We start from the raw sequence: 19,965 nt of genomic DNA, 5'->3' as shown, positions 1-19,965 counted from the left end.
TACCATGTAAAGTAACATATTCACAAGTTCTGGGCATTAGGACATGGATGTCTTTGGGAGGAATAGTATTCTGCTTGCCACAGTAAATCACTGAATATTTTAAAAGGAAAAAAATTAAATGGGAAAAATGTGGTAGAAAGAGGAATAGCAAAATGCCTCAATACATGTATCTATCACAGCTTTGGAGCAATAAACTCAAGTCTAGTCAGTGAGTATTTCATTAAAGCCTCTTGTGTGATCTCTATGAGTGTCTCATGCACTTTAAATAGTCAATATATGTTGAGTGATAACATATATAATCAAAAGGATATTTAAAGGTGTATATTCATCATGATATGTAGAGATAATTAATTTTGAAGTTCATTAAACTACATTAAACTACATTACTCTATAAACTATGACTTTGAGGACAGCATAGTACTTAAGCAATAAAACAACCAAAATTTTCTAGTTAGTTAAAGTGAAGAGAGGATTTAATCTAACTAAATTAAACTTCTTTAAGTTGAGCACAAGAATGCTTGCTTTGGTTCCTCTCCATGACTTTGGGTGAACTTTTGAAGTGCTCTGTGCCTCTGTGTCCATGTTTGTGATACGAAGCCATAGACCTCAAAGATGTTTTTCATCGTATGAAGGATGTGAATCAATGTGTAAAGTTGATTGTTTCTCCTGCTATTTACCAAAAGAATCATCTTAACCCTACACTGTGGAGATCTGGGTTGTTCTACTTATTTAACAGAAGGCCAGTCCCATAAGTATCTTGGTGCCCCAGCAGCAATTTGTTCATTCCTTGTTAGCGATGAAGAAGCATATTCATAACTCAAGCTTAGATAGAGTGTCATCTCCAGATAGAATCAACACCACCCCCTCCACAGGGGTTGGAATCTGGTTGCTTTCCAAGCTATTGCTGACCAGGCTCCCTTGCCTGGCCTGGCGGATGAGATCACCACACCAGAGTGCCACGGGGGCAGACCGGGCCCACTGTTGCAACGTGTTCCTTCGTCAAGCTGTTGCCCTCATTTCACCAAACACCCTGTATAACACAGCATATCACTGATCCTCTGGCTCTCTTCCCTTTGCCTTTGTATGCATTTTTATATCATGCATCTTCCCCTGAATAAAAGGGATAATAGGAGTTTCCCAGATTTGATTTCTCAGTGGGAACTGTTTGCTTTGGAAGCCACTGACACCAATGCTAATTGAGAACAGAGCTCAGAACGAGGGCCTGAGAACTGCACCCGGATGAACTTTTTGGTGGGCTGATTTCCGTTGATCTCTTCAGAATTGGATTGTGCATGCAAGTGATACCATGGTCGACTATTTTCCGAAAGGCTGAGCACGTGGATCAGTGTCTTTTCCTTTAACTAGTTCTCTGCCTTGGAAGAATTATTTGTAATTGATCATAGAAAGTCTTCATCATGAAAGCTACTGGGGATCCTGGCCCCTACTGCCCAGTAATAACATTCTGGAAATCACGAAGCAATCTGAGCCGTTTACAATCTAAATCTAAACATGATGGGCCTCTATTAGAGAGATTACAGTAAAAAATAACAATCAGCTCTCTGATGATCCTATGCGAAGGGAAAGGGTGGGGAGGAGTAAATTTGGCAAAGGACAAGCCCAGACTTTCGTCACAGGGACAGACCAAAGTGTTAACACAAAGGGAGAGCCCGGGAGCATCCTGCACACTGCATTTCAGCCACAGATAACATGGCACCTCCGCGGGCCGGGTCCACGCCCTGACCGCTCAGAGGGTCTCAGCACCTCTGCGCTCGCAGCCCTTTTCCAGCTGCAGACATGCTCGGGGGATCCGGATCGCAGGGAAGACGCAGCCTGGCCGTGCTCTCCCAGTGAGTGCTCGCTTCACCTCTTCAGTTTTTCTTCTTCTTCTTCTTCTTTCACATAAAGGAATTGTTGTAAAAAATAAAATAAAATAAATTTTTTTTTTTTTTTAGTTGTGGGAGTGGGAGGCGAGAGGAGAGATCAGGAGGCAAAGGAAGGCAGTGAGTGTGTAAATATCAGACCTGTATGAAACTTTTTGGTCTCAACTTGGTGGTGGTTCTGATTGGTTTTCCTCTGTTCCTTTTTTTTTTCCTTAGTGGTTCTTAGACCATTTGGGGGTGTTTATACCAAAGGCACGGGTTTTCTTATTCCACATACCGATCCACAAAGCATCGTGTTTCTAAAGATCTGCTGTTAATTTAGACCTGAGCCCTGTGCTCGGAGTGATGCATCTCTGGGGCTCGGAGACTCTGGCTAAAGCACACATTGCCCAATCCTTAGAGTCAACAGCCCAAAGCCCTTCATACACTGACCATCTGACTGCGACAGAACAAGACCCAGAGCACATGCTATTGATCAGAGAATTGTTCAGATAACAGGCTCCAAAGTTTAGGATCCTGGAATCTTGGAATGTTCAAGCTAGAGGGGCCCCTAGGGCTGTTTGCTGCAATGCTCTTCTTCTATAGACAGGGGAACGGAACCCAGAGGGGCAACTCCACTTAACCCAAAGCCAGATAACAGTCAGTAGCAGGGAAGCCAGTGTCTTTGTACTTGCAGGCAAGGGCCCTTTTCACGCTGGTGTTTATGAGGTTTGGAAAACTCGCTGGGTCTTGGGAAAAGGTAAGGCACAAGAGTAAGAACACCAGATGGCCTTTCAGTAAATCTGTCCCATTTTTGAGAGTTTTGGCGTCGATTCAGCATGACAGTTGTTGTTCCATTTGTTCCAGCATTTGTGCAACAGCACATCAAATAAACAGCAACTCAATGGGGTCCTAAAAATGGGGTCCACATCCACTATATTAGCAGATCTCTTGGATAACCAGTTTCCCTAAGTGTGATCACTCAAGTGTGAGAGCACAGAGGGGTGTTAGAGGTCATCTATATGGTCCTGTGGTTATCAGACTGGTTGGGGGGCTTTGTTTTTTTTAGCAAATTTACTGTTACAAGGAATCCTGTTACATAAAGGAGATGTTCTGATTAAATAGGTAGTTTTGGATCTAGAGCTTCTCATCCCTGCTGCAGTTCCCAGTCACCCCCGCCCCCATTGCTCACGCCCACCCCACTCCCCATACCTCTCTACCCCACCCCACCCTACCCACTCCGCCAAAACTTCCTTGGAATCCTAGGTCTCCATGGAACTTCAGAAACCCCCATCTTATTTAATACCACCATTTCAGATGAGGAAACTGAGGCACATGGGGTGAAGGGCTTGCCCAGTGTTCACGGCTGGTCAACAATAGAGCCTGGAATGCAGGGCAAAGAGCCCAGTCTGCTGTGTGTGTGTGTGTGTGTGTGTGTGTGTGTGCGTGTGTGTGTGTGTGAATTCCTGGTTCTGAGTTTCTTCCCGCTCCATCATGCCCACAGTTCTATCAGTTTACTTTCTCCATGTCTCTCTCACTCTTCTCTAATCACTCTCTCATTTCCTGAATTTCAGCAGTTATCGCCCGCCACCTGGACAATTACAGTTGCCTCCTATCTGGTCCCGGCTTCATTCTCTGTCCCCTTTCTGATCCTGTCCCCTCCCATCCTCCCACCCCCACCTTTGAAGATAGACCCCACTCTCCTCAACATGGCACTCAAAGTTCTCCACAGTCTGCCTTTAATATCCCTTCCCATTCTGACCTCCCCCTGCTCCGGCCAAATCAGATCACTCACTGGTCCCCAAACTCATCATGTACAAGCCACCTCCATTCCTTGGCTCACTCTATTTCCTACGTGGAGAACACTCTATGTGCCTCAGTTTCCCCTCTGAAATGGAGACATTAAAAAAGATGGGGGTTTCTGAAGTGTTCCATGGAGACCTAGGATTCCAAGGAAGTTTTGGTGGAGTGGGTAGGGTAAGGTGGGGTAGGGAAGAGATGGGGAGTGGGGGGGTGGGTAAGCAATGGAGGGTGACTGGGGAGTAGAGTAGGAATGAGGGGCTCTATCTCATTTGTTCCTGACTTCCTTCCTGTCCTTCAAGGCCCAAATCAAATGCTACCTTCCTCCACAAGGCTTCCTCAGCTCTTCTTTTCTCTCCATATCCTTTGTCCACCCTTCTATTATTAACCTTGAACTAAAGTTAGTGGTGAGCATGCCTGTTCCTTCCCTTCCCTTCCCTTCCCTTCCCTCCCTTCCCTTCTTTCTTATTTTTTATCCATTAACAGCAGGTAGTAATTTCACCCTTAACCAGATAAGAGGTCCAGTAAAGTCAATCATTTAAAGCCAATCTCTGAACCCAAAAGTGAGCAAAAGTGGCTAGTAGAATGCCAATGCAATATATGGTAATCCACTTGAGGGCAGGAACTATTTTGAAACTTTGAACTTTCAGCTTCCAGCACAGTGCCAATGCTCAAAAATATATTCTTTAACTTTCCCATTACTGGATAAATCAAACTCAGTTCATCTAAGTTCACACTTTTCATTGGAGTCATTGGAACACACAAAGCTTCTGTGCCTTCTGCTTTGGAAGAAGTTTTAGGTTAAATGCCAAAACAGATGCCCAACAAAATGAGTTCTAAATTCCTTTGCATTTGCATCAGATAATTTATCTCAGTTTCATCACCTACAGAGCGAGATTGGCGGTGTTTCTTTTATGAGGTGCATTAAGATTCCTGAGTGCCAAGACCTATCCAGAGCCATGTTATTTTCAGGGGCAATTGTGATTGGCTGTTCAGTTCTTTAGATTTCAAGGTGCTGTTTAATTTGTTCCTGGTAAGATTACTGAGAGATTCTGTCACTTGCAGTCTAATATTTTCACCACTTACTTTCTCATTTTCCCAAAGCCCCATGAAGTCTTCTTGAGTCAAGATTTTGGGTTTCTTATAAATAGCCATGCTTTTGTCACATTTTGTAACAAATGTGGAAGGGTATATAAATTTTTAAACCATGGAATCAAAGAAACGTAGGAAATTATTTCATTCATCCCACTGTTTTCTGAAGAAACTAAGTTAAAAACATGTCAGGGAAATCAATAATTGGCATAATTGTATAAGATACAGAAGACGTGCACCTAAAAATGTTCAGATTTGTAAAAAGTTTAGGTATAAATACCTGGTTTATTCAATCTTATTGGGGAACGTAGCATTACAATTTTCCAGCATGCTAAATTAAAAAAAAAAATTGTAATGAAAACTATGTCTTTCCCTTCTTTAAGCTAGATGTTACAATACATTTGAAACACTTCCCCATTGCTGAGAATTGTCACTATGAATATAGTTTTTTTTTTCTTAATAAATTTATTTATTTATGTATTTACTTATTTATGGCTGTGTTGGGTCTTCGTTTCTGTGCGAGGGCTTTCTCCAGTTGCGGCGAGCGGGGGCCACTCTTCATCGCGGTGCGCGGGCCTCTCACTGTCACGGCCTCTCCCGTTGCGGAGCACAGGCTCCAGACGCGCAGGCTCAGTAGTTGTGGCTCACGGGCTCAGTTGCTCCGCAGCATGTGGGATCTTCCCAGACCAGGGCTCGAACCCATGTCCCCTGCATTGGCAGGCAGACTCTCAACCACTGTGCCACCAGGGAAGCCCTGAATATAGTTGTTTAAATCATGCTGTGAAACAGTGGTATCTCAGTGGATACAATTCTCATCCAGAAGTTGTCCAATTATTGTGTGCTGTCCTCTATCTTTTTATTTATTTTATCTCTCCTAATTGCTCTTAATGCATCCAAATCTAGCGGTTCCACTCTGTTTGGATGTAGCCAAGGCTATCAGGAAGCCCCATTTGTTAGAATTGTGTTCAAGGAAAAAGTCAACTGTCTGGGCAGAGGAGCACTCAGGCACCTTCTCTATTACAAAGTAAAGGGCATGTACCTTTTGTGACTGTTGGTTTGTATACCAAACTGGCCATTTTTTGCTCACTTTTGGGTTCAAAGATAGGCTTTAAATGATTGACTTTACTGGACCTCTCTTCTGGTTAAGGGTGAAATTACTACTTGCTGTTAATGGATAAATAAATAAGAAAGAATGGCAGAAAAACAGGCAATTGTACTTTGCACGTATGGGGCACTCTATAAATGATATTGCTGAATCTCTCCTGCAGTGGTGACTACACCAAATCTTTATGGAGTTGGTCTCGACTTTTTTGCATGTGTCTTACTGGCCACCTGGCCTCAAGCACACAGGCTGAGTGCCTGGTGGCCACAGGCCTGTCTTTCCTTCCTGGTTGAGGCAATTTGCATTGCTCACTCCTCTTTCCCTCTCCTTACCTTTGACCTATTTCTATCCTTGACATGAGCCCTCACTTCATACTGCTTCTCACGTCCCTCCCAGTTCTGCCAAAATGGCTTTGCAGAGGCAGGGCCAGCTGAGGCAAGAGGAATGGGGGCTGGGGAGGTGCTCTTCTGCCATCTGGAGGCCAGTTTGCCCCTGGCATTCCTAGCTGGACCAGCGAGGATGCCTTTATCCCGTAGAAATGCAGCTTCCGTTCTTGCTACTAGCTTCAGATATATCCTGGGTTTTAAAAGGTAGCTGTGGGCTGGCCTAAGATCCCAGCTGCCATGTATAACAATGTTTGAAGTTCCAAAAACCAATTTGCAAATTAAGGTTTTGGAAACAAGCTTTTCATAAATGTAGGACTGCCTGAATTCATTTCCAAGCCTAATTGAATTTTTAAGAGGAGCCTTTAAAAATCTGTAAACCTCACTCATTTCCATGCATTCATTCAACAAATATTCATTGAGGGTTTCCTGTGCCAGTTAGTGCTGCTGGACTAGGCACTAAGAACATAAAAAGGAACAAAACACAGACTCTGGCTTCAAGATTATCTAGTCTTTTAACTTCCCACCCACTGCAGGAATCTTTCTTCAGCCCTCGCACAGCCATCACCCAACATACGCACATCCCCAGATCCGTCAGGGCCGTGGCTGCCATCAGAGCAGTACAGCTGCCCAATCAGCATTAGCCACATCAGTGTTTTCCTGTTTTCTCTTTCCCTCTGACCCTCCGAAAGAAATGCCAGTTTCTTTTAACTTATACTTAAGTATAAACTTAAGTATAATAAACTTAAGTTTATTTTGTGACTCAGTATTTTACATATATATACATACACACGCACAGATCTATTTGAAACAAATATTTCACAAAACAGTGCTCACTCTTGCTATGTACACCCTCTGATATTTTCTTCTTTTCAAGTTGTGCTGTAGATTTTTTTCAGCTTTATTAAGGTATAATCGACAAATAAAATCGTAATATATTTAAAATGCACAATGTGATGATCTGATAGATCTGTACATTGTAAAAGGATTCCCATCATTAAGTTAATTAACAAATTCATCACCTCTCATACTTACCTTTTCTTTCTTTTCTGGTAAGAACACTTAAGTTCTACTCTCTTACCATATTTCAGTTATACAATACTGTATTATCAACTATAGTCACTGTGTTATACATTAGATCCTAAGACTTTATTCACCTTATAACTAAAAGTTTGTAGCCTTTTACCAGCCTCTCCCCATTTCCCCCATCTCCAACCCTTGGCAACCACCATTCCAGTTTAACTATTTTTTTAATTCCACATGTAAGTGATACCATGCAGTATTCGTGTTTCTCTGTCTGGCTTATTTCACTTAGCACAATGCCCTCCATATTCATTCATGTTGTTGCAAACGGCAGAATTTCCTTCTTCTTTTTTTTAAATAATTTTTGTTGGTGTATAGTTGATTTACAATGTTGTGTTAGTTTCAGGTGTCCTTTTTAAAGGTTGAATAATATTCCATATTATTCTGTATATATTATATATGTTATAATATTCCATATTTTATATATATATATATCTCCATTCATCCACTGATGAACACTTAGGTTGCTTCCATACCTTGGCTATGGTGAGCAATGCTGCAATAACATGAGAGTACAGATATCTCTTTGATATAGTGATTTAGTTTCTTGCCCTCTGATTTTCTATATTTTATATATCATTAAAAAATGCTAGTCATAAACTACTAAGTAGATTTCAGAAGCTGCAAACTGAAGTTTGAAAACGACTGAACATATTACATAATCTTGGTAACCCTGACCACACTGGCTGCCTGCCTCAGGGATCAGCCTGGAAGTTTAAGGAGAGGCTTTTCAGGTGGGAATCAGAGGGTCTGGATTCTGGTCTAGCTCCTTCTCTAATCAGCACTGGGATTTCCAGGAAGCCACTTCATCTCGCTGCAACGCAGCTGTAAGATGGAGATGCTCATGCCTGCTCGGGGTAACTTGCAGGGTGGTAAGACCATCCAGTACAATGACGTGCGTTAAAGTATACGGGAAAAAACTAAGTACGTAACAAATGCAAGTGATTATTAAACAGCCCTATTTTTCCCGGTTAAAATTTAATATCAGAGGAACCACTTGGAGAGACCATTTGTTCTTTATAGAGTTGTGGAAAGATCCTTGCATGGGCTGTAATATTATGCAGCTTCACAAATGAAAATCTGAGTGGCATTTGTTTGTGATGTTGTAACTAGGTTTGTATTTAAGAAGCTCAGTCAGGTCATCCTCTTTCCTCTGCCCTTAAATACTTTTTTCTGGTTGTAAAATCAAGGAAGCAACTAGGTGGTCGTTGGGTTTTTAACTCATGAGCCAATTTGTGAAGGAGTATGCTTTGCCTGATAGTATCTGCTCTAGCCCACTGGATTTATAAACACTCATTTCCACTGCTATTAAGACTGCTTTTTATTAAAAACAACTGACATTAAATAAAAGTAACCAGTAAAGGAGATAACTTTATTAAGGAGGGTTTAAAACAATAAACTTCTAGAGAAAATATGGTACTTTTCTCACTGATCTTTCACTTTTTCTTTGTAACCTTACTGTAAACCTCATCTCATGCAGACATTGATTAGAATGCTTCTTTCAAGTCCTGATATTCCTATTTAGGGCCTGGTATTTTAGGCTGATATTTTCTATGCTGATTAATTCCTATTTAGGGCCTAACCCACACTAGACATTTGCCTCTTCCAGGCTAGCTCTGCCTGCTACATCAGCTCTCCGTGTCTTTTATTTCCATGACTTCTTTCTGATATTTACAAGGAATGTCTACACTCACCTTTTCTAGAACTCGATTCTCCAAATCACTGTACCTTTCACTTTGTATGCAACTGAGATAATATAAAAAATAATATAATAAAATAAGGACTATATTCACCCCAAGAAGAAGAAAATAAATTTGCCACATTTCCCCCCACCAAAGGCCATAGTTCATAATTACCTTGCATAGTTTCCAGAGAAAAGTACATGAAATACATAAAATTTAAGTAATTTTTTCAACCTACCTTTAATATGATTTCATGATATTTATAGCTTTTGTGTAATTTCCATAGCTACTTAATGAATTATTCTGATATGTCTAAGAATTGAATTGAAAATAATGGTGTTCACACAACTTTTTAATGAGTAAATTAAGGTCCAAGGTGGCCTAGGTACACTGAACTTTTGGAACAGAAGAGATGGCTTTAAAAAGGAACTGATCGCTCACCTCTGCCATTTCTCCGGTAGTCTTTCTGGAGCTAAACAGCACTGTTGGCTGGGAAAAAGTGTCTCAATACTCTTTCTACTGACCAGACCCACCTTTCAAAGCACTAAATGGTCCTATTCTTGGCACATGAAAACTAGAGTCGGGTATCCTGACTCCCACATCTGTGTTTAGACCTCGATCATTGCTAAGTGTGTGACTTGAGCAGGTCTCTTAATTTCACTAGGCCTAAGTTTCTTCATATGTGGGGGGGGGAATTATAGTATCTGTCTTGCAAGTTTAGTGAAAATTAAAAGAATTAGTTATGTGAAGGTGTGTAAACCACAGTGGATGTTTAATCAGTGTTAAATTTTCTACCTTCCCCTTCCCTCTGAGCACTTCCTTTCCTAAAAACCCCAGGAGAGAAATGGCTTGATATCTTATACCAACAAAGCGACTGATGCTAGGGCAAAAGGCAGATGAATTCAGTTTGTGATTGACATGTGTTCAAAAAATCCATCTACTCTAGAAAAATCAGAGGAGCTCTTCATCTCAGATTTTCGTTGCTCCATTTACTTCCTACTTAAAAATGATAACCTATACTACTGTACTTTGGATAACTCTGAAGTTAAAAGAAATGTGCTAAAAATAGACTTGGGGCAAAATATAAAATTACTACTTTTCCAAATTGGCCTAAACCAGACACATTGTGAAGGAGGATGTAGTTAAGAAGTAGGGATTTGTTTGCCAAAGACTTCGATGCCACCAATCTTTTTTTTATAAATTTATTATTTATTTATTTATTTATTTTTTAGTGTGTTGGTTCTTCGTTTCTGTGCGAAGGCTTTATCCAGTTGTGGCAAGTGGGGGCCACTCTTCGTCGCGGTGCGCGGGCCTCTCACTGTTGCGGCCTCCTGCTGCGGAGCACGGCTCTAGACGCGCAGGCTCAGCAGTTGTGGCTCACGGGCTTAGTTGCTCCGCGGCATGTGGGATCTTCCCGGACCAGGGCTCGAACCCGTGTCTCCTGCATTGGCAGGCAGACTCTCAACCACTGCGCCACCAGGGAAGCCCAATGCCACCAATCTTTAAGTAAGCTTGATAAGTAAGGAGGGTATAAATAAAGAATATTAACTTTGAAATCCAGATAAAGTTGGACCCAAATCCTAGTCGCATCATTTTATTAACTATGTGCCCTTTAGCTAATTACTTAATCTCACTGAGTTTCTTAGTTTGTCTATAAAATGAGGAAAAGATATGTAAAGTAGTTAGCACAGTGCCTGGCACTTAGTAAGTGCTCAAAAAAATGTGTGTGAGGTGATTAACAGTGATAATTATTGGCATTAACTGGGTGTCTAGGGGATGAATCTGAGGTAGCTTCCAGGTATTCACAAAAGCATGAGTGACTGTGATGAGTTGTATTAATTTCCTAGGGCTGCCATAACAAAGTACCACAAACTGGGTGGCTTAGAACAACAGAAACTCATTGTCTCTGTCTCACAGTTTTAGAGGCTAGAAGCCTGACATCAAGGTGTCTGCAGGACCATGCTCCCTCTGAATCCTATAGGGGGAGGATTCTTCCCGGCCTTTTCTGGATTCTGGTGGCCCCAGCTGGGCCTTGGTTTGTGGCAGTAGAGCTCCAATGCTTCCATTACTTCACATGACATTCTCCCTATTTCTCTTCACATCACCTTCCCTCTGTCTGCCTCTGTGTCCAAATTTCTCCTTTTTATAAGGATGCCAATCATTTTGGATTGGAGCTCACCCTCATGACCTTATCTTAACTTGATTACATCTTGATTCCAAATAAGGTCACATCCTGAGGTACTGTGGGTCAGGACTTCAACATATTTTTGGAGACGGCACAATTTGACCCATTATATTAGTATACAGAGTTCCTAGAATTAAATGCAACAAACCTGGCCCTTACCTCTACATTTTAAAGTTTGCTGAGGTCTCCATAAGTTGAGCAAACCTTATGCATCCTGGAGAGGCATAATGTGGAAATGGTATTCTGATATGAGTTTGCTGAGTAGTGGATACTTCCTGATCACAAAAGGACAAAAGCTCCTCAGACTCAAGCATCACTGGGGCTTTCTTTTTAACCTCAGTGAGTGAAGGACACCCAGGAAGTCTGTACAGTCTCTTCTCACCCCAAGGGAAACAGCCTTGAAGTCAGAGATTGAACCGTCTCAGGCCTATGCGATTTAGTATTACGGGAAAGACTTACTTTCCACTTACCCTCCCTCCCTGGTATACATTTTTAAATTTCTGACCTTACTCAAACATTCAGTTTGACCCAGGGAAACATTACAAATCTGACTCTCTTAGATCTGAAGACTTGCAGGTTGGGAGGGAGACCCTGTAAAACATTCCCTCCACCTAGAAGCTTAAGAAGTCTAGTTTTATGAGCCCACCTAGAGCTACAGGTAAATCTCAAACCAAGATCCTCAGGTAACAGAGGAGCAAAAGGAACACAGCAAAGGTGAAAACTGAACATATGAGGGAGTAAAATTATAAGTTACAACAGAAGGCATCTTAATAAATCAGATGGGCTACTAGTTCAATGTAATGAACCACTCACCTAAATAAACAGTAAAAGGTGCTAATAATTGTCGAAAAAAATTATTAACAAAATAGAACCATTCGATCCTTAAATTGAGTACTGTATTAGTTTCCTAGGGCTGCTGTAACAACGTACTACATACTGGGTGCCTTAAACTAACAGGCAGGGTTGTTTCCTTCTGAGGGCTGTAAGGGAGAATCTGTCCCAGGCCTCTCTCCTAGCTTCTCTTAGTTTGACTGTCCTTGGCATGCAGATCCATCACTCCAATCCTCTGTATTCACATGACATTCTCTCTGTGTTTCTTGACATAGTCTACCCTCCATGCATGTCTATGTCCAGATTTCCTCCTTTTTATAAGGACACCGGTCCTATTGGATGAGGGCCCACCCTAATGACCCATCATAACTTGATTACCTCTGTAAAGGCCTTATTTCCAAATAAGGACACCTTCTGAGGTCCTGGGGATTAGGTGATCAACCAACCAATCATTTTTAGAGGACACACTTCAACCCATAACAAGTACTGAAAGATTTAAAATACTCTAATGTGACATTGCATAGTTTAATTCATAAGCAATAAGTGGGATAATTTTCTAGTACAATTAAAATGCCAGCTGGCTGAAGGATATGGGGGCAGTGCCAGGCCATCTGTCTAAAGCCATTCCAGTGACACTCAGAACCAACCTCCATGCGTAGAGTTCTGAACCATCAATTCTCCACTAAGTTTGGGTGTTAAGCCAGCCTCAGAGAAAAATAGGAAAGGGGATTATCCTCTTCCACTGGGACACGAGTGTTTTCTGGCATAGGAAGATAAAGCTGTCTGATGGTAAATTTCCATCCACATTTTAATGAGAAGTGACATGGACTAAGAGAGAGACAGAGAAAATGAGAGATAAAGGGCATTCCATTTATTGCACATTTATTGCACATTTTTAGCCACTACTCTTCCTCTCCACACTCCAGTGCTCAAAAAAGAAAGACGGAGACAGGGTAGTCAACAGAGGAGGAATAAGGGAATACCAACAAAATAATTTTTTCCTATATTTGTTCTGCATGTCTCAGCCTTCTCTGGTGTTAATATTCTCAATGAAAATGAGTTTAAGATCCTTGAGTTAGAAAAATGTTTCTGCCCAGTTCTCCCCTTCATGCTTGGAAACAGCAGCATACCTTAGAAGACATATAAGCACAGAACCTATTTCCCATATGATGATGAGGAGGAAGAGAATAATAATAGTAACAATAATAATAATAATGGTTAACACTCATACAGTACTTACAATGTACCAAGCACTGTGCTAGTACTTTACAAATACGAGTTTATTTAATTCTTCAACAGCACTACACGTTAAGCACCATTGTCTCCATTTTACAGATGAGGAAAATGAGGCCAGAGAGGTTGATTCGCTAGCCCACTTCCTCCCTGTGTGGGTGTGTAATGGCTGGCTCCTGGCTCCAAGCTGGCTCCTGGTGGCTCCCTTGCTTTCTCCAGCTAACACTTAATGGATGTTATTCCCGGCCTGTGCTTTCACGGCTCTAACCTCTGGTCTTTGAGTGGGAGAATCTGGCAGCAATTGTAATATGACATCAGATCCTGCTTGATGAGCAAGCTTCTCCTCCTGGTGGAGCAGGGCTGGATGGGGTGAGAGGAGTGGTCTAGTGAGGGTCTTTGATCTTTCATGACTCTACCTTAAATAACCAGCCCAGGGGACTACATATTGCTTTAAGGGCCCTACAAAGAGGCAATGAGTGTACCTTTCCCCCACAGTGGAAAGGTATTTCCATAAAACTGGCAACTCCTCTCATTTCACTGTTACTAATAATCACATGGCTTTCTTATGCCAATTTAAAGAAATAAACTCTTCAAATAATTTTGAACTTCTCCATATCTTAACTTCTAAATCCTGCCCCGTCCAAGTTAGAGAACTGAGTCCTGGAAAGAAAGGGATGTACTATGTCGTTGTTGTGCAAAGAGCCTAGACTTTGGGGCCGGCCAGATGCAAGTTAAGATCCTATGTGTATGGTCTTGGGCAAGTTACTCAACTTCTCTGTGCCCGGTTTGTTCCTCTAGACTGTAAAATAAGAACCATCGTGTCTATTCAGTGCTATTGTAAGGATTAGATGAAATGCATCCTGCCCATTGCCTGACACCTAGTCAGTACAGGCAGATCTCATTTTATTGTGCTTCGCTTTATTGAGCTTCACAGATACTGCGTTTTTTACAAGTTGAAGGTTTATGGCAACGCTGCGTTGAGCAAGTCTATTGGTGCCATTTAATCAACAGCATTTGCTCATTTCTTATCTCTGTGTCACACTTTGGTAATTCTTGCAATATTTCAAACTTTTTCATTATCACTATATTTGTTATAGAGATCTGTGATCAGTGATCTTTGATATTACTCTTATAATTTTTTGGCATTGTTAGCAATAAGGCATTTTTAATTAAGGTACATAAATTGTTTTTTAGACATAATGCTATTGCACACTTAATAGACTACAATATAGTGTAAACATAACTTTTACGTGCACTGGGAAGCCCCAAAATTTGTGTAAGCCCCAAAATTTGTGTAAGCCCCAAAATTTGTGTATCTCGTTTTATTGTGATATTTGCTGTATTTCGGTGGTCTGGAACTGAACCTGCAGTATCTCCGAGGTATGCCTGGACTGCACAAATGGGAGTTATCACCATTGAATAAGCTTCCTCATTTTTTTTTTAAACAATCTCTATGTTTGCTTCACTCATTCAAAGTCAAGGCTGGCTGGTCTAGTACATTCCTCTTTTTTTGTCACCAATGTTATTATTGCAAATGGACAATGGCTATTGTATTTAGATTATTAGTCTTAGAAATGTTAAACTTACAACTTTATCACAGAGTCAAATTTAGCGGAGTTGGTTGTTAGCAGCAGCCCAACCCCAGAGGACAAAGTGATTCCTGGGGCCTCCTACAGTCTCCCAGGGGCCTAAACACCTTTTGTTTAAAGGTCCTTGGGGGAACTTGAAGACCTAAACTCTCTCTGGTAGGCTTCAGAGCTTCATCTGAGCAGAACACCACAGTTCTATGACTTCTCTGAGATGGAAGAGAGCATCAATCAGAAAAGTCCAAAATTATAATGATGTCCTGACTCTGAATATAAGTCACTCAGCTTCTCTGAGCCTATTTCCTCAACTGCGAAACAGGAATGATAGTAGTGTCTGCCTCACTGGCATTCTAAAGATAAAATTAGAGCATGTACATGATGGAAGTGTTTTATAAACTCTAGAAAGTTAGAATTGTGATTCAAATTATTGTTTGGATGGATCTGAGTTTCTGAGTTGGCTCTGAAAACAGCTTAGCCACTAAACAGGATGGGATTAACAGGACAGCCCTGCTGACACAGATCATAACAGGACGGCATCTCATTCTGACTTGGAAGCTGCTCCCAGTTGTACTAATATCATAGAAAAAAAGCTTGGTTTAAGCAGTGGAAGACTGTGAACAAAGGAAGAAGGTGGTTAGGTAGGTAGGACAAGGGTCAGAGCATGGAGAGGGGACCCCTGTAGACAGGTGAGAAGCAGAAAGACAGAAGGGGGGGCAGGGCTTTTATTTTGCTTCAGGTTCAAAAAAAAAAAGCAAATGATATCTGTAGGTTCAGGTGTATGCTTAGAACTGGGACAGACCATCCAAGCCCAGCCCTTCTTAAGGTTAAGACCAGATACTCACTGATTATACATATTCAACACCCTGGAAGCATTCAACTTAAAATTTCCTTGACTTCATTACTAAGTTTCAAAAATACCCTTCCAAAAAAATGCTTTAAAAAAAACTATTAGGATTGTGTTTTTTTGGTTTGGCCTTAAAAAAAAATTTTTTTTTCATCCAAAACCATAATTGTGGCCTACCAAGATAGATTCTTCTCCCATACAGCGAGGATTTAATTTTTCCAGTCCCCTCCCTCGGTGCCTGTTACCCTCTGCTCATTTCTGATGAACTGCACATGTTGTAGAAGCCACTCTGGGACTCAGACACGAGCAGTCTCCCTCGCCACTGCCAGTGTCCTAATAAGGGAATGAAGGAGCTCCTATTGGTGAGGTAAGAGGAGTCAGGCGGCGGATGATATTTTTGCTGATTGGGGAGGATAAGGTGTGGTTTGGCAGGTACCTCGTTGGTTTGGCTGCGGCTCCCGAACTAGTTTTTTTTCTCTTTTTACAGTTCGAATTCTGTAAAACAGACACTAAGAATCGTTTTCTCGCTTAAAGCTTAGCTGAGCTTTAAGAGTATCATCTTGACACAGACCATCCATGATGGAGGAAAGATGGGAATGTGGAGTGAAGTGAAGTTTTCATCCTGAAAGGAGGTTGAGGGGCTGCCACCAGAAGGAAGGTGACCTCAGACTCAGTCAGATTTGGTCATGGAGAGAACAAGGGGTAGACCATTCAGTGTATTTAACCAATGTTTAATAAGTTTAAAAATTTATCTGCACAAAAATATCAACTTTCACTTTCTGCTTGCCAATATTGATGTACCCTAATTTTAAAAAATAAAAGAAACAAAAAGAATGTTTAGGATCATAAGGACAAGTGGCCTCATCTATTTCCACTCTGATCTCTAAATACTTGCCCATGACTCCTCTGTCCACTGTTTTCGGAATGTCTCTACGCTGCCTTTTAACGTGACTGCATCTGGCCCGAACTGTTCCTCAGTCACTCATTATGAATCAGTATTTCTCAACCTGGCTGCAGACTGGAATCACTTGGGGAGCTTTAATGCCTGGATTATGCCCCCAGCGGGTCTGATTTAATTGATCTGGGGCACAGCTTGGGCAGAAGGATTTTTAAAAGTTCCCCCAGATGATTCTAATGTGTAGCCAAGATTGAGAACTACTGCTCTGGATGCGTCCTCTATTGTATCATCCAGCTCCCGGTGGGCAGGGCCAGCCTCTTTCTCTTTCTGACGTTTTGAAACCTTTAAAGAAAATACAATATGTATATGAAACGAGTTAGACAGTTTTCTTCTCAGGTTGGTAAATTCAGTTCGGTTGTTTTAAACCTAACAGCAGAGAATTGTGCTTTCAACCAAAATCGACTTCTAGACACACGGGTATTATTTGAACTTTATTTTCCATGCATGTAAAGAGTGAAATTCTCTGCCAGCTAGTCGAAAAACAGTGATTCCATTTCAAAGGCATAATAATAATAATGAAGTTAAATTTTTAATGTTTTAATGTTTTCTCTGTGTTCATGCAAGCTATTCATCTTTTGATATTTAATTTAGTTAGTAAATGCTTCTTCATTTGACTTTTCTTTTAATATTAACCCAACTTCACATCCTGAAACTGTGAAATTGCTATCTGTAGCAAGGATAGGATGATATGACTGAGGAATTTTTAAAAAGTATTTTAAACCATCCATCTTTGAAAATAAGATCTGAGAGTGTAGTACCAACATGGGGAGAAGTTTTGAACTTTGGAAGAGTGATGGATTAATCAGATGTCCAGAATAACTTATTACTCTCAACTTCCTCACTGGAAATTTCATTACCAAAGAAGAAAGGTCATTTAGAAATTCAGGAGAACAGCCTGAGCTAGGAATATAAATTAGAAAATCATCACCTAAAAATTGACTAACAAGGAATAAACATAGATGGGATTACCCAAGGCAAGTATGTTGAGTAAGAAAAGACTAGTGCTGAGGAAGACACAAAGGAAACTACAAAATAAACAGTAGGCAGAGAATTTCACAAAGGAAGGTATGGTCAACAGTGTCAAAGACCTCTGTGAGGTCAAATAAAATGCAGTCTGAAAAGGGCCATTGGACACTTTGTTCCAAAGTGTACCTCTAGAGAGCACAAGCCCATAATACAATGTTATTGGGGGTTATGGCTACTAACATTTGGATCAAAAATAGTCAACCTAATGTTCTGAGACATTCAATAACCAAATTGAACTGTTATTTTTTGTTCACTTTTTGGATATTTTTATCAGTTGGGCAAGTGGTTAACATGTCTGGAGATAAAATAAAATCACTTCAGTAGATGCTTCTGGATACATCCCTAGGTGAGTTTAGGTTAGCTACAAAGTAGATTAAACTAATTTAGAAACCTAACTCTGAAACTAGAAGTAAAAATGACAAGACTGCCCATGATACAGTGAAATTAGCTATTTTTGGTTATCTTAATGATTTACCCCATGAGTTACAGAATCTGTTTTGACTAGAGCACATGAAAATATTTCTAAAGGACCAGCTAAGTCAAACGTGCTTAGTTTACTTACTTGTACTGAATTATTTTTGCTTTCCACAGACATTGCAGAAGGCCCAAACCAATAGTAGGCTTGATAGTGAGAGGACAGAGAATATAGAGGGATATAAGGACTTTATAAGGGCTGATGATACAAGAGGGAGTTATGGGGGGAAAGGCATGCACCAGAGTAACAGGAAAACAAAGAGTTTCTGCTCTGTTCATGAGCCACACCAAGGCCAATCATGTGACAGGAACAGAGACAGGCTGATGGCAGGTGTGCAGGTGCACTTACTCATGCACACATAAGCTCTTGCAGCAGGCCAGGATCCACAAACAGACTAGAAAACACTGGTTGACTCAGTTTGACTTTAGTCCCTGATTACTGACTATATTCAAAAGTCAAATATCTTTCTTGTCCATAACCATTTGGTTCTTCTTACCCAGGAAAACATACATTTTCCAGCTCTAAACTCAAGGGGACTTTCTGTACGTAGTAGCAACATAATGCCATCTACAGAGAAAATAGCATTCAGATGAGAAACAAATTTACAATAAATGCATTAAAACTTTGGCATCTTTGGCCAGTGAGCTAAATTTTCCAGGTACCTACCCACAGAGACGCTGGCAAGATGGCTTTGACTAGTAGCTGTTTCCAGCTTCTGGTGGGAAGGAATTGAGAGAAATGTGAGGTATTGGCGTTCTACCTCCTGTATTTTTTGCTAACCCTCTTCTATCTCCAAGCAGAGCCTGGAAGCTGCCACTAGCACTCCCAGGTCGGATTAATATGACTCTGTTCCATCACTTCGTAGTGTTGAAGTTCAGACTTGAGAGGTCCTTTCTTCCCATGGTGAATGATCAGGCTTCAGCTCCTGGAACTCATGGTCAGAGCAAGGCCCATGGCCAGTGCAGTATGGCCGTGGGCACAGCCAGGTTTCCTGACTCATATTCACAAGCCGGTGTGGAGTGTCTGCCTTCTTGGAGACTCACAAAGCTTCTGAATGACTGTGTGTGTACGCCACACACTTGCCTTTGGGACATCATTTGGGGGTGGCTTCTCCCACTGACAATGCTCTAATAACTTTAAATGTCATTTTCTCGGTAAATACTCCTGCGCCTAATATAGAATTGTTGGCCTTTCCCTATTCACTAAACTGAGTCACATTTCATTGATCTGTCCTTTAGGGAAGCATTGTTGTCCTATATTTGACACTATGACTTTTTTTTTTTTTTAATTTATTTTTGGCTGCATTGGGTCTTCGTTGCTGCACACGGGCTTTCTCTAGTTGTGGCAAGCGGGGTCTACTCTTTGTTTTGGTGCGTGGGCTTCTCATTGTGGTGGCTTCTGTTGCTGCGGAACACGGGCTCTAGGCATGTGGGCTTCTGTAGTTGTGGCACGTGGGCTCAGTAGTTGTGGCTCACGGGCTCTAGAGCGCAGGCTCAGTAGTTGTGGTGCAGGGGCTTCATTGCTCCGTGGCGTGTGGGATTTTCCCGGACCAGGGCTCGAACCCGTGTCCCCTGCACTGGCAGGCGGATTCTTAACCACTGCGCCACCAGGGAAGCCCCAACACTAAGACTTTTAAATGGCTTCATGTTGACCTATTTGTCATTTCCATATTTGTTTCAGTTAAATCCATATGAACTTAGGCAGTTCACCTCATATCCAGGGAACTGAATTAGCCTTCATCATTGTTAATTAGCCATTGCTCGGTGTCTTATGCCATATGCCTTTCCTGAATTCATTACTAAAAATACTTATCAAATACCTACAAA

The 19,965-nt window shown here is 41.3% G+C and overlaps 1 protein-coding gene across 12 annotated transcripts in view; it reads left to right on the top strand.

Moving 5' to 3' along the window:
* The window catches only part of CALD1 (caldesmon 1), a 180,672-nt gene that overhangs the window by 111,758 nt on the left and 48,949 nt on the right, over window positions 1-19,965 (top strand). The window contains exon 1 of one of the 12 annotated variants that reach the window (XM_059933327.1): window positions 1,645-1,847. The exons of the other annotated variants lie outside the window; for them this stretch is intronic. Coding sequence (XP_059789310.1) covers window positions 1,795-1,847 — 53 coding nt within the window. The 5' untranslated portion in view covers window positions 1,645-1,794. Of the gene's footprint in view, window positions 1-1,644; window positions 1,848-19,965 lie in introns of those variants that run through there. 12 annotated transcript variants of the gene reach the window in all.

This window comes from Balaenoptera ricei, chromosome 9, assembly GCF_028023285.1.
Source record: "Balaenoptera ricei isolate mBalRic1 chromosome 9, mBalRic1.hap2, whole genome shotgun sequence".
In the NCBI taxonomy this organism is placed as follows: domain Eukaryota; kingdom Metazoa; phylum Chordata; class Mammalia; order Artiodactyla; family Balaenopteridae; genus Balaenoptera; species Balaenoptera ricei.
The sequence above is the reverse complement of the archived record's forward strand: the minus strand, read 5'-3'. Positions and strand labels throughout refer to the sequence as shown.